Here is a 15728-nt window from a genome sequence, read left to right on the forward strand (position 1 = left end):
CTGGCACTCTGACAACATTTTGGGAAGGAAATTTCTGGTGACACAAGTCTACTCAAAGTGCCTACTCAAGAAACCCATGGAACACAAGCACAAGATTCAAAGAGAAACACTGAAATGATCTTGCTTCAGCAAGCAGAAGTTACAGTTTATCTCAGAACTTTGGTCAGCTGATTTCCATTTGTGTGCCTCTAGTAACAGTCTCTAATTTATTTCAGGAAAAATACTGTAAGTATTTTAAGACCAAAGCTTTGGAGAGTCTCCCTAGAGCAGTAGTTTTCCTATACTTTTGAGTTTGTGGACACCTAAAGTGTTTTCTCAAATGAAAATCCACTTCCTTTGAAGTTGTCCAGTGCCACCAGGGGATCCCTGGAGCACAGGCAGAATGCCTCTGCTGGGTTAAGAGAAAAGAGAGCTCACAACAAGCACTGCCCCTATTTAGTAGTTCCTGAATGTGAAACATTTAAGCAAAATGAAATCTTTCAACTCTCATTCCTTCTCCCTTTCATCTCCTCCTCTGACTCAGAGTCTGTGGTTTCCTTGACCCTCTGAGCCCATAAGTTTCAATAGCTGAAGTGTTGATGGTGCTCCAGGATACCAAACAACGAACATTTTGCCTTCTGGCAGAGGTTTTGTCCGCTCACTCTTAGGAGGAGAATGGAACAACCCGACTTTCTGACCTTTAGAGAGTTCTGCAGTCTCTCTGAAATAATTTCTTCAATGTGCTCTTTCCTACAGCAGCAACTACAGTACCTTTTCTATTCCCTTCCTTCAAGGAAGCCACTTTGATGATTTTGCATTTGCAGCTGGACACAATTTGAAGGCATTAGCTGTCATTAGGAAGAAATCTCTCCACAATTAACACTAAATTTAACAAATCAATCATATCAGATTTTCTGATTAGTGTCCTCAGTAGCATTGCTTCAGAGATGCTGCTCAGCCACACAGCACAACTTGCCTGGAGCACTGAAATACCCTGTTGGTAAATGCATCTAGGAGTCTGCACAGCAAGTTCAATAAATTAATCCTTTCCTTGAAAAACTGTGACAATTAATGAAGTTTTAATCAAGAGGAGATCTAAATACTGTACCCTGCTATGTACTGTTCGTTAAGCTTTATTACTGGAAAGTTACAACCTTGATCTGGATTTGGATGACAAGGTTATTTTTGTTTGCTGGCTGCAAGGGTGCAGATGCAGCAGCATTTCAGGTGTATTACTCCATTTTCTTGAAAACATTACTTGGACAGAAGTTTCTGTTATTTTTTAAAATATATCTGTATAAAAAAATAGAATTCATAAAACGCATTTGTTGTATTGCAATGTCTTCTGTTAAGATATTTTGCCTTGAAGGGATGAGCCCCAGGTTTTTAGGAATGCTGGAAATTCATTAATAAATCTCTTTGAATTTCTTTACACGTGTAACTATCAGCTGAACGGAGAATTTGCCATTTGTTTTTCCCCATCTTCAAAGTTTAGGCAATTCCCTCACACACAGAGTGTACAGATACAGTACATGATAAATACTTTGAGAAATGTGTATTAATCTAATATACAACACAATTTAAATCTCCCTCCACTTAACACAGTGGGTGCAGTAGTTTGAGGACTAAACCAAAGCTTTAACCTGGATCAGGACTGGAATACTTGAACAGTCCCTAAGGATGAGTACCTTGCTGAGCCGGGATTCAAAGGCAAGGGAAGTGGAGGATTTGGATGTCTTCATTCCTGTGGAGGTGCTGGAAAGAGGTTTCCCTCTGTCAACTCCATGGCTCCCTTGCTTTGCTATTGCACTCCAAGGCCTGGCACTACTCTTCATTTTCTTCCCAAGTAATTCAGTCTACAGACTCTAAAAAAAAAAGTTTATATGTATTTATGCACTCATACAAGAATATAACTTATCTTTATGTGACCTGAAAGGCAAGAGAGATATCTGGCATGAGTTTAAACGGCTGAAAAGGCCATGCTAAATTTGATCCCCTCTCTCACAAACATCAACACTGAGCCTAGAGAAGCCTTCAGAGCAGGCTACAGCCACTTTTACTTTTCATATCAACCACAGAAGGAACTTTAACTTTTCTGGGGACTGTTTAAGTCCCAAAACCTCCCTCAGGCACAGCAGGACACCTGCGAATACTGAAGCACAATGAAAGAGTAACTGAGAACATTGAAGCCCACAGCAATTTAAAGCCACCTTGAGAAAAAAAGAAAATTACTTATTTTACCATTAGATCCAGCATCTTCAACTGAAATAACACTCACTTTTAGAAAGTCACATGAGAAGTAAGTTTCCTCAGATGGGTGGAAAATATATCTTTAACTTATCAGAGTCTTCTAGAGGAGCAGCAGTTGATGTTGCCACAGTGATAAAAAGATGTTCCACAATACCAAGACTCACAAAACATAGTAAAAAAAAAACCAAAACACCAACTTCTTTGCAAACAAAGATCCAGATCCACTATTCCTCAGAGATAAGCTTATGCAAGAGAGAAATCCTGCCAGGAACGAGCAAACAGACATGATTTCCTTTTTTTGGATGTAGCTGAAGTCATTTCAGCTGCCAGCAGGAACAACCAGCCTGTTTCCCTCAGCAGGCTGACAGCTGCCAGTTAAACAGCTCCCTCCCCTCCTGGAGATCTAAACCCATACATTTTCACCAGCCACTGCCCAATCCACACCATGAGCAGAATAAAAGAATTATTTGGATATTTTTTCCAAGTCCCATGAGCCTGCTGGGCTGGGAATGTAAGGGAGGGGACGTGGCCTGATATCTCCTGTCCTCCCCCACTTTGTATGAGCAACACTTTTCTTCATTTTCCAAAATAGACACAGGATGTAGCTGTGCCTCAGCCTTGTGTAGGCAGAGGGTAACTTGTCTGTTAAACAGGTAACCAGAATATCCACAGGCACAGGATGGAATGCTGGAAATTCATTCATAAATGTCTTTGAATTTATTTATATTTGTAACTATTAGTTAAACTAAGAATTTGCTATTTGTTTTTCTTCATATTCAAAGTTTAGGCAAGCCCCTCACCCACAGAGTGGGTGCCCAGTGCCTGGCAATGTGCTCAGAGGGAAAGTGAGCTTGGACAGCAACACCTTGACAGAGACACTGAAGCAATTTATTCCTGGCTGAGTCAGGAGGGGCTCTGGTCACATTTTACATCTCATAATTTGCTTTGTACCTGATTTCACATTCATAAATGAGAGCATTCACTGAACTCCCAGGGCACAGCTCTGTCTGGGGCCAGGGTGGATTTGACAGTGACAGCACCTTGCAGGTGCCACCTCGGTCTGTTTAGGGAGTGCTTCTGCACGGTGAAGGCAATGTCAAGTGCTCAGCTGCTGTTCACAGAGAACAAAGCCAGCAAGTGACATTCCCTCTATTTGTCCTTGGTGCCTCTTGCAGGGGGAGCTGTCTGCTCTGTCCACAGCAGTTCCCTATCAGCTCCTAAATAAAGGAATTAAAAAGTTGTAGTTGTTGCTAAGTATAGGCATTACCCCATTAAAATTCTTAACACATCCAGTGAGGAGCCATCCACTGATCTCATTAAGAGCCTTTGGTGATGATTATGCTGATCACTGTTTTAAAGCCCTGACAGATATGTAAACTATATTACAATAGATGATATTATTTAGCATTCCCACAGCTCATGATCCACCTTAGCAAGCTTTGGTGCTTACAATATTTAAAAACTTATCTTTTTACAGGCTCTTAATCCTTTTAACATTCACTGTATTTATATGGGTGAACAGGCAACTACACATGCAAACTCTCTTGCTGATTAGATCTCCAAATTATGCAGATTTTGGGTTTTTGCAGATCCAGTGGTTGCACACACACTGCTTTATTATACCCTCTGGTTTTCTTCATAACTGTACCTCATATTTTCCTGCCTTAAGCTGTACAGATGCTTTCTTGATATCCAAAGGAATTTAATTTTGAGTCATCCATGACATTTTCAAATTGCACTGGAGTGATATGCTCATTAGACCATGATCTGAGGAGTAAAAGGAAGAGGTACTTATAGAAAAAAAAACAAACCACAACTCAAGAAATCCAGCCAGTAGCCTAAGGCAAACTGGCTTCTTACGTAAAGAGAGCTGAATTATTTGTCATGCGGATTCAATAACATTTTACTGCACCAAGCAGATGAAACCAAAATTGAGAAGAAATACCTGGATTTATTAGTGTTTATTATTAGCTTTCCATGTATTTATAGGAGAACTGGCATTTGTAAAAGATGGAGTTAAGACTTCTCAGGTATTTGGCTAACCTGAATTTGCCTTGTAGATAAAGATTTCCATCTCTGAAGTGGGATTCCAGGACTTTCCACAAGCCTTATATGTACTTCAAAGCATCAAGCCAGGTTGCACATCCTAAGCTGCTTTCATTCCTAAGCAGGTGACACATATTTGAGTTATTAGAAGTACTGCTTCAGTAGTGCAAAATGAAAGTACTTAAAAAAAGGTGAAAAAAAAAAAAAAAGTCCTGCTGTTCCTTGATGAGAGCAGAAAATCCATTCTCAGAGTCACCATCAGCTTTCCCCCTCCTCCAAATGCAATTTATTGCATTACAAAGAAACAAGCAAAACAAAAAAGCTCCATGGAAGGTGTGAGCAGTGGGGACAATGGAAAACCCTGGAGTTCAGCATCAAGAAATTGCTCATGGAAGGAGCTCATGGTAGCAGTGAACCCAAATATTAACTCAGCTACCCCAAATGCCTGCAGCCAGGCAGCAACCAGGACACCCAGCACTGGCAAGGAGGTTTCTCTTATCCTGATGTAGAAACAGCACATTTATTAAAAGCTCTTATCTTCTTGTGTCTTAGAAGTAACTCTGCTGTATTTTCACTAAATATCAGCCTTCCACAAGGACCCCAGGGAGATTGATTTGATCTGTAGGCTATCCCCTGGGAGACCTGAAAGAGAAGCAACTTTCCACGAGAGACACAACCAAGCTGCTCCTGAAAACACAGGGACAAAAATCACTTGTTTTACACCCATTCTGTGTCAATAAATTTCAGATGAGGGCTGATTCTCGTGGGAAAATGACTTGCTTTAAGCAATGCCTGCAGCTCTGTGTTTTTATTCTTCATTTTTGCACATTTCACAGGGAATTTTCCTTAGGAAGCAAACAGAATTACTGCCATCCTGAAATTCAAAGTCTTTCTTTGGCATCAGCCAGAGCAGGGCACTCAGTTGGCCAGACTAAATCCCTGCAGCATGTCCTGCTTGGAGTTGGACTCTGAAAATAAGGAAGCAACCCCATGCTGAAATAAATGAGGACTCAGCAAGATGTAACTTCAGCAAAACTGATTCTATTGCCAGGCACTTCCAGACTGCAGGGGTTTGGGGTTGGGCTTTTTAAAATCTTTTACACCTAAAAGTGGTGTAAAAGAATACACCCCTGAATACACCCCTCCTTTGAAACAGGTACTGCAGAGGATAATCAGGTTTACCAAAAATGTAAAGCTGGTCCTGACAGAGCTTCTTCTCTCAGTAATCCTCAGAATTCCCTGCAGGCATCAGCCTTTAAAAATTCAGGCCATGCTATACAGTTCATCCTTTCTTACTGGTATTTTTAAAGGATGTTTGGAATATGTTGATGAGGACTATTTTGGCAGTTGGCAGAAGTTCTGCAGTCCATTTCACTTGAAATTTTACTGTTTTATTAAAGGCTGAGGACCCAGACATTTCTTTATTAGTCAGTCCACATGCATTTATTAATAAAAGTCTTTAGAACCAGCCTAGAATGGTTCCCATTTTATGGCTAGAAAAACTGGATTAAGAATTTATCCTAACTCACAGGCACTCAGCATCAGCAGAAACAACACCAGGGCTCCAGGATCTTTAGACTTGGCTGTGGATCAAAAGAGGAATTCACCAGTTCTGGGGAATAAACTTCTAGGACACACATTCTGCTGACTATTAAAGGCTATTTTATTCTGAAGAACTGAAGAGAATAGATAGGTTGATTTGAGTGATGATAAGCAATATTATTTCACAGTCAAGAAACCTAGGAGTTGCACTATTAAATAAATAAAATTTATTAGCATATCTGCAGAAATGAAATTACCCAGGAAAAACCCTGTTGGGGGATGGAAAGCAGCTGTGCCCCACCTATAACTGTTGTACAATTTAGGTTTTGGGGCACATGTCTGTGTGTCAGGACTCAGCAGGACACTCAAATTTAAGCAGAGTCATGCACAAGATGCTTTGGGAAAAGGAATGAAATAAAGAATTATGAAAGCTCATTACTAATCTGGAGAAGAATGTGCCAGATGGTACATTCAGCTTCACCAGGACCTGGGAATGCCCAGCAGTCCTGAAGGATGAGGCCAAAGTCCCAACTCTACAGCTAAGGCCCTCAAAGGACACAGGTGTGACTTTGGTGGGTCAAACCCCACAGCCCCCAGTGCCATTTTCCTGTAATTCAGTAACTTTTCATTACATCCAAAGGTCAGACGATACCAGAAGCTTCATTAGACACACTCATGAATTCAAAGCACGATTTTCTTTTTCTTTTTTTTTTTTTTTGCAAAATCTGCATCATGCTTCTACTATTTTCCCTCTAATCAGCTTCTGCTATTTTCAGAGAAACTATCAACTGGAACATAGAAATATCTAACAAGTTCAGTAAACTGTAAAGCATTTTCTAGTGGCACGTAGGAAGCTGTATGGCAGGATAGACAGCTGGGCTAAAATAGAATTCTTTTCTGCCTTTCACATCAATTAACTTTAAACAACAATTTTTAGGCTTGACAGATGCTTCCATATGACTCATCTTGATTTCTTAACTGATATTAGGAATCAAACCAGGGAAGCTGATAGTCCAAATACAGTAATTGGTAATGTGGAGATAGATGGCATGGAGAAAAATCCATTTGGAAATAAGATCAGGCTAAAAAATAAAAACAAAGTACTATTAGTCCTTTGGTCACCTTTAACAGCTTTCCTCAGGCCTCTGTTCCTTTTATCTCAGTACAATTTCTGTATCTATCCATTCTTCTTTGCTGTAATTCCTGTTACCTTGGTTTTGGTGTATTTGAGGCTCTCAGTGCAACCTTCCTCCATCACTCCTCCAAGCAGTCACTTGCTGGATTCTTGCTGGTACAAAGCTTAGTTTAATTAGATTTGGATGAAAAAGCCCACCAAAAAAAAAAAACAAAAAAAAAACAAAAAAAAAAACCAACAAAAAAAACAAGCCAGACCACTTGCTTCCACCCAAACATAACCCAGACAAAAAAAAAAAAAAAAAAAAAAAAAAAAAAAAGCCCATTTCTCAAAACCTCATCTCATCTCTAAGGCTCCTCTTGCTTTTGCTGTCCAAAAAGAATCAATTATAAACCTGACCCCAGACACTTCACAGTTTCCTCTGGTCTACCTCAGCAGACTCTCTTTCCAATCTCATTTGCAGCTGAATTTTCGTGGTTTGCTGGTAGAGGACCAGGAGACAAGACATCACTTGGAAATTTTCATGTCCAGACAGCAGGGCAGATTCTGCTGGTTTTACTCATGCCTCAAGAAAGATGGGTTTAGTGCTATTATTATTATTTTTCAACTTGTAATAGTGAAGAAAATAGTACTATAATAAAACAGCTAGGCAGCTGTAGAATTGAAGTGATCTTGCAAGGAGTTAAAAATGCAGTTAAATTTTAGACACAGAACTATACAGAAATGAGGATACAGACATTCCCAAGGTCACCCATTCAGTCACTCTGTTGGGTTGAAGCTTGCTTTGCATTTTTGTTTTAATGATTCTTCTGTAGAGCTCTTCAACATCAAAAGAGCACTTTCAATGTGGCATCAGATGAGAATTTTCTTTCCAGGGGATACAGCTCTACCTCTCCTCTATAAGCATTTATTGCAGAGCCAGCTCCTTTCCTTCCCCCCCATGGTGTCAGAATGCAAACAGATAATGGAAACTCCCTTGAACTTCCCAAAGACAAAGTTTATATGTGGTTACAGTGGTAAGTGAGCAGCTCACATTTTTGTGTTAAGGCTTTTCTTGCTTATTTCCTTTATGTGTTTTCAAGAATTCCCTACAACTGGTATTTATTAAGCAGCACACAAATGTACTGAAGGGTTCCACGGATGTCCAAAGATCAGAGATGGCCCAGGCAAGGACAGGTCCAGGCAGCCCCATGTGACAGATTTCCAGCCTCCAAAACCATCCCCAAAAGGCTGCCAGAGGCCAGGCCAGCAACTGCAAAACTCCATGTCTCAGCATCATTCAAAATAAAATCCTCTTCCCACAGCAACCATTAGAGTCACTGATGACTTTTTCAGGCATGGAGAGCACTGCAAAACCCTCTGCCCACCCTCCTCCACAGAAGCTCTCCCTGGAGTTTTGGATTTGTCAGCCTTTCACTCATTGTTAGATCACATGAGAAAAATGCAGAAATCACAATAAAATCCTCATGTGTGCACATGGATAAGAAATTGGTTCAGCTGCATTTCCCTTGTCCTTGTTCCATGCTGCTGGCCATTTATGAGACAGGAAAACACAGATATTGTTGCTGTCATCCAGCACAGTGACTGATGCTGGAAAACTGAGCCAAAGCTGTACTGGGAGATGTCTGGGAACATGCTTGCCCTTGTCCTGTATTGAATCACACAGTTTGTACATGGATTCTCCATCTCCTCCTCCTTCCTCACACTGATTATCTAACCAGTCACCATTACACAGCTCACAAGAGAAATGCTGCTACCTCCTTATGACCCCTGACCTTATAAATGAGAGGATAAAAGCAAAACTCCCGACCCAGCTCTAATTTTCTACATGATGTGGCAATTCTGAATCACAAACATCGAGTTACTGAAGGATGCACAGGAAGATTCAGGAAGGCTAAAAATGATGCATTGACTCCAAACTCCCTTTTTGAAGTTACAACCATGTTATAATCGTGAGGAATTAGGTCACTCTGGGCTCTCCCCAATATGACTCTGTCCTCAATAGATGGGTTTAATTCATGTTCAGTACGTTCAGGTTGAGAACAAAAATGTTTTAGAGCCATTTCAAGGCAGCTATTGCTCATTAATCCGTGTTCTTTGAACTACTGTCCCAGTGAATACAGCACAAAGCAAGTGACACATTCGGCCACTTCATGTTTTGCCAACCCACAAGAAGGAAGAGAAGAAGGTTTCATTTCAGATAGAGCAAGAGCTATATAATTGCTGAAGAAATTAAGAATAATTACAAGTGGTTTGCCTGATAATTACCTGTCATTACATTTTTCTGTAGCATAGAGGGTACAACTACAAGAAAGAAAAGGAATGATGATGTTTTTTTGGAACAGCAGAGACGCACAGCATGTGGCTACATGGTCATCCTGACTGGTGCATACTGGTACAGAGAATGGCAGCTTCCCTGTCCCCTCAGAGCATGGAAGGATGATACCAGAGGCAACGCATTCCATGGAATTTCACCTGATTCCATCATCAGCTTCAGCACAGAATCATCATACCCCCTCAGCCATGTAACCTTCCCACGCCTTAGTTTTTCCACTTGTAAAAATGGGATAATAATTGCTCACTAAATAGGATATTTACGAAGATGGACTCATTCGTTTGCCTTGGAAAGGAACCCCACAGGAAAAAAAAAGCAAAAATTAGATAAATCAACATCTGTCACACAGCACGCAAGCGAGCAGCCTCACAGATTGCCACATGCTGGGATGTTTCCCTGACTCCCGTTTTCCATCCATCACAGTGCAGAGAAATAATTGAGATCTGGAAGCTATCCCTTAAGGAGATATTTATCTCCCATTAAAGAGCAAAATAGCTCACTTGAAGTTCATAAACTGGGAACTTCTGAGCGTTTATGAGAGACAGTGTGAACTTCTGACAGAAAGGGCTCCTTGCAAAGAGGAGGACATAACTCCAAAGCTGCAGGAGAAACCAGAGGACTTCTGCATTTTAAAAATATTCATAACAAACAGGAACAGAACAGACCAAAGCAACAGTTTGCAGCTGTGACTGGAGGCCACTGATGGACTGAATGGCCCATCTTGGTGGGCTGCACAATGAAATGAAATTAGTTTAGAACTGCACAAAAAAGGGAAGGGGTAGCACATAGCCAAGTGCATGTTAGGATGAGGAATTTCCGTGGTAGTTACAGAAATTGTGCAGAAAAAACACAGTTTGAGCAAACCAGGTATCCTCCCTCCTACCGAGGTTACAGAGGCAAAGAACACTTGCATTTAGAGAGAAACATGCAAACCAGAAAGGATCAGTAGGGGATTTCTAGAACTGTACAGAAGAGAAAAAGGTAGAGAATCCCTGTATTCAAACCAGTTCTACCACTAATCCTTTACTGCTACACACACAGAGCTTAATTAACAACTTTGCCATATTACCTGCTCTATAAATGCTGTTATTATTTCAATTGTTTCCATGACCAATCTTCATCCCCAGTACAATTTTAAAGACAACAGTTGAGGTGCTGTAATGAAAGGGTCCTGCTAAGAAGCTGACCAGCCCTGGCTGTAAGAGGTTCCTGCTGGAGTGCCCCCAGTGCTCTCCCTGCTCCCACAGACAGGAGCTGCCAAAGCTCCTGGCTCAGCAGCCCGTTCCCTTCTGCCCTTCCTTCACTGGACTGTGTGCACATGCAGCAGCAGAGGAAACTCTGCTCGTGCTCCTGCTTCGATTCACTGTCGGGGAACAACCGTAAATTGCCAGAGGAAAAAGCAGGAACAGAAACAGCTTCACCCCTTCTGTCACTAAATCAATGTAGCTGAGCAGGAGGAAAATACAGTAGCCAGCTCTCATGAGGGGATTTTTTTTCTGTGGTTGCAATGGCTTTTACACCACCCCCAGCCCATTTTCAGCTAACACAGCCTTGTTTACCCTATTTTTGATTAATTCAATTTAGTTTTACATTGAGATACTGTGAAAAAAGTGCTGTTGAGCAAAGCAGGTTTATTCACTCCATAAATACATTACTGGCCCAAGAATCCTTCTAGAGATAATACAGTTCCCATCATAAAAGAAATAAAAGACAATAAAATACTTACAGTAAAAGCTTGTCCTCTTTTCTGCGTTAAAAAGAAAAGTGGCTCCCACTGGCTTCTGACAGCATGTGCAAACCAGACTGAAAATTCAGGGCTTGAGTGCTTCCCTGAGAGGAAAACCACATTGCAGAGAGACACAGAGAGCTGCTTGAGAAATGATTCACACACGGAAGGGAGCTGGCTCCACCGGCGCCTCGGCACTCAGCACACACACAGGCACTCGCTTACTCAGGGGAATGACAAATATTATATTTTCATCAAAGCAAGGAGGATTTATGCAAGAAAGCAATTTGTAGCCTAGGTCCAGAACAGTGAGGTGCTTCAGTCCTTAAAGCAGAAGAAGAGTTTCTTTCAGGGTCCCATCATCCCCAACTGCAGGACTGGACACTGGGCAGAGCATAAACCACAAACTGGTCTGGATGATCCAATTAAGCAAAAACATGCAGCACATACCACAGAGAAAGGGCAAGGAGGTGGCATAGAAAAAGGCATTTTCAGAGGAAAACACAGAAGCAGCTTTCAGAAGCTTTTCTATTCCACAATAATACATCCCCCAGAGTGCCAGCAATCTCAGCCAGGACACCTTATGACATTTCCCTTGCCTCCATCATTGCTTCAACAAAGTGGAAAAGCAAGTGTAGGGAAGGAAGGTGCCCTAAGACAGAAGCTTTTACAAAACTAACCAGAATCAGTCCTGAGTGAGTCGAGCTGCCCAAGAAGGGTCAATCCGTTCTTTATTTAGAAAAGAGCAAACAAAGGACAAGAGCGAACAAATGCTTGAGAACGTTAACCTCTTCCTTAAGATTTTTGAAAGAATTTCATGATTGAAAACAGGAAGAAAAAAGCCAGAGGTCTTAACAGAGTTAAAGCAAGCAGAGATAGTATCAATTTGAAAGAGACAGAGAGGATGAAAAGACATCAATTCCAAATTTCAAACAGAAAATGAACATGTTTTAAAGAGGACTTTTTGTCCAATTCTAGAGAGGGTCTGATCACCCTCTGGTCTCCCTGACTAAAGAATTCCTACAGATCAGGAATTCTCCCTCTCAACAGTGTGAAGCTGGTACTTAAGTAATGTTGCTACTACAGTAGATGTTTCTAGTAGATGTTGAAGAATCTGAACAGTCCAACCTTATTGTACCCTCTTTACTCGAGGTGCCAAAGGGGCCTGAAGGAAGCTGATGTTATGCCAAGAGTAAATTTATGTTTTAGCTCAGTCTTGGCACCACTACTGTTATCATAGAGTAACCAAACCTTAAAAACAGATGGAGTCCAAGCCAAATCTCCTCTGAAGATTTTGGATTTGGGATCCAACTTTCTGATATTCTTAAGAGTAACAAGCTCTCGCCTTATCTTAAAATGCTAGAACAAGACAAAAGAGCACACCATGACTTATTTGGCACAGGATAAAGCTCTGTGCTTGGCAGGTCTCAAGCAGACATTAGTTCTAAGTCCCTAAATTCAGTCAGGTGCTATTCCAGCTTTGCCAACATCCACAATGTACCAATCCTCCTACCCAGCCCACTTTGACAGTTTCTCCAATATCCAAGGTCGGGCTGTGTGACCACAGGTAGAACTTACCTGTTCTGTATTTTTATACAACATTCAGAGTTCTTGAGATGATTCACAGCTCAGATAAGGAGGAAGCTGCTGTAGATACTTGATCTGAATGCAGAGATCCTCCTCCCTGAGGAAGTGACCCCACACGTGATGCAGGCATAGGCAATGAGGTCACTTGGGTACCCAGGGGAGGGACTGCAGCTCACGCCTCTGCTCTGTTCATGTCCCACCTTCACAACTCAACAGATGCAGCTCAAAAATACCAGCTCAGGGCAAACAGCTGCAGGTACTTGGACCCCAAGCTCTCCAATGAGAGGGATATCAGGTGCAGACACCTTGCTGAGAAGATTCTTTGGCTGAAGAAACCAAATCCTTTTTGGACAGCAGCATTCTGCCCCTCTGCCACTGCTGGTGAGTTTGTTTGGGCTCAGAGGGAGAGCAGTGTTGGCAGCTTGATAGGTTTTCCTATCTTCCAGCCAAGAGAAATACAGAACTAAGATGAGGGAGTGGGGAGGCAAGATGAGCTCCTGTATTGCACTCTCAAATATCTTTGGGATACATTTGATAAATATAACTTGACCAAAATCTAAAAATGAAATGCTTGGCTGTAAGGAGACAGTCACAACATTTACATGCCTCAGCTTGGGGAGACAGCCTGGAATAGTGGTGGAGAATTTCCCCAAACCCAAGGAGACCAGACAGTGTATTTGTTTATTTAGAGGTTTTCTGGTAGCCCTTATGACTATAATTACCTGATCTCTTTACTTAGACCAAAGAGTTATTCAGCATAAAGCTTTCTGAATTGATAAATTGCCTTTCTGCTAAATGAAAAAACAGTCCAGAAACAAACAGCTAAAATGAGTTGGCCAGGCTGAAAGAAAGCCAGGGCCTTAACCATAATTACTTTCACACAGCCAGGGTGAGAAAACAATTTCAAGTAGCAATATAAACTTTTTTCAAGTATCTGCCAGGTTCTCACCCAGCTGGTAAAATTGGTTGACAGACAAAATAACACTGAACATATTGCCTGCATTCTGCTCAATGCTCTTGCTCCCACAACTTCCCTACAAGGTATGAGAGAATAAGATCAAACCTCACCATTAATACACCTTAAAAATACTGCATTTGAGGAATTTATAGGCTTTGTGCTGCATTAATGGTACAATTCCACAAGAACAAGTATGGATGAGAACTTAATGAAATGGGCAAAGGGCAGAATTTTGGGTGGCACAGCTCATTTGAGAAGCAAATGCATATTGTGGAAAAAAGGCTCACACAAGGAACAAGATTTAAAATATCTTTGCATTTACAGATATTTATGCCATATTTAACTGCTTTTGTGCATGAAACAATCTTAATTACAAAGGAGAGAAATTCCATAAACAAGGCTATTATGTCAATAACAATGTCTTTTTAAAGCAAGTCTCTAATTCAGCTGTAAGGCTGGGGACATTGCTGTCTGGAGTTGGAAAACCAAAAGCAATTACAAAGGCAAGCCTGCATCAGACAGTGGATATTAGTGGAGTCGGGCCATGGCTTTGGGACAGCATTAACTCTGTGCTTTTTCCCTTTTGGACATAACTGATCCAAACTTTATTTTCTCAGTTGCAGTGCAGATGTCAGGAAGTTCACACTGCTGGTGGACGTTTGCAGATTGAATCATGGGGCACCACTTTCCATTTTGACAAAAACAACTGCTGCTCAGTCAACAAGATGCTGCTGATCAAATGGGTGGATGGAACTCCTGAAACTGCTGCCAAAAAGGCTCCACCAGCACAAGCAAGCTGTGTGAGCTGGCTTGGAGAACTAGGATTTATTTTTCCTTCCCTGTTCTTAAGAGACTACTCACAGTTTTATGTAACTACCCAACACCTGAGGGGCTCAGCCTGTGGCTACCAGCTTTGACCTGCAAGTGGAGAAAATGCCTGTTGCTGGAAGAGACTAGAATAGTTAAATTGGGGTGAAAAAAGGCAGATAATGTTTTATGGAACATGGAGTGCTACAGGAGACAAGAAAAACAGCTTCCTCTGGTGCCTATTGCCAAAATTTCAGAAGACCAGACAACAACTTGAGAATTTCCAAGGGAACAGCCACTGAGTCAGTCAAAAATAGAATTAGGAAACTGCCTGTTTCAAAAGTAAGTCTGTAAGATGTGCCAGCATTTTTCAGATTTCTGTAATTTCTGAGTAGAACACTCAAGAGTTAACAAACATTTATCTACCCCCCAAAAAAAGCCAACCCACAGAAAAAGGCAAAATGAGAAAGGAAATCTATGTAGCAAAGAAACACTCATCATATTTCATATACTTAAAATAAAAATCACTGATTGCTTTTCCATGCATTTATGCAAAGTTTATTATTTGCAATTTTCAAACATCTCTACTTTCTTAGGCATCATCAACAAGCAAGGACAGCTTTCCTGCAGTCAGCCTGTTATTCAAAATGTGGATAAATTTGAACATGCAAAGAAGGCAATACTGAGTGCTCTTCCCTGAAAGAGGACAATAAGACTTATACTGTTCTTTTTTACTTACTGTTTTTTTTTTTAATTTCAGTGATTAAAAGCAAGAAAGGCTTAAGGGAAAGGCAGTAACTTTCTATTTTATTATTCCTCGCTGTTAGTTTTCTGCTATATAGGTTATAATGTGGCACTCATTAACAATTCATAGAGAATTACCATATTCAAGCAGCACAGCAAGTTTTTACTACCTATCCCGGCAAAATCCTGCACAACCCTACTTGCTCCCTTTACTTATTGTCCCAGAGGGATCTCATGCTGGAAGAGCTGGCATTCTATCACCTAACGGGAGAGGAATTCCAACAGGTTAGAAACTCCAAGGAGCCCGGAACAGGAAAACATTCCATTAAATCGCTGCCAATGCAGAGCTGCACGGCAAAACGAAGCTCTGCAGATGTGTGCTGGAGGCTGCCTTGGAATTAAAAACCCCGACGGGATTCCGGAGCGATGTCCCAGTGCTTTGAACTTCTCCGTGCGTTTCAGGGGGATGCAAATGAGAGACCGGAGGTGTGGGCTTTGTCTCCGAGGGATTCCCGCTGGAAGTGCCGACAGGCGGAACGGGAGCGGAGCTGTGGGATCCTCCCGACCCACGGGGAGCATCCCGGAGAGCCCAGCGGGAACCCAACCAGGACAAACCCAC

At 41.4% G+C, this 15728-nt stretch overlaps 1 protein-coding gene across 6 annotated transcripts in view; it reads right to left on the bottom strand.

Annotated features, from left to right (window-relative positions):
- The window catches only part of SPECC1 (sperm antigen with calponin homology and coiled-coil domains 1), an 85002-nt gene that overhangs the window by 62739 nt on the left and 6535 nt on the right, over positions 1–15728 (bottom strand). For 2 of the 6 annotated variants that reach the window (XM_018919441.3, XM_018919444.3), the window contains exons 1-2: positions 11014–11284; positions 1668–1844 (exon numbers count right to left, since the gene is read on the bottom strand). In XM_018919441.3, coding sequence (XP_018774986.2) covers positions 1668–1814 — 147 coding nt within the window. In that variant the 5' untranslated portion in view covers positions 1815–1844; positions 11014–11284. Of the gene's footprint in view, positions 1–1667; positions 1845–11013; positions 11289–12591; positions 12700–15728 lie in introns of those variants that run through there. The other 4 variants (XM_018919439.3, XM_018919440.3, XM_018919443.3 and 1 more) reach the window with 4 other exon arrangements.

This window comes from Serinus canaria, chromosome 19 (genome assembly GCF_022539315.1).
Source record: "Serinus canaria isolate serCan28SL12 chromosome 19, serCan2020, whole genome shotgun sequence".
Taxonomy (NCBI): domain Eukaryota; kingdom Metazoa; phylum Chordata; class Aves; order Passeriformes; family Fringillidae; genus Serinus; species Serinus canaria.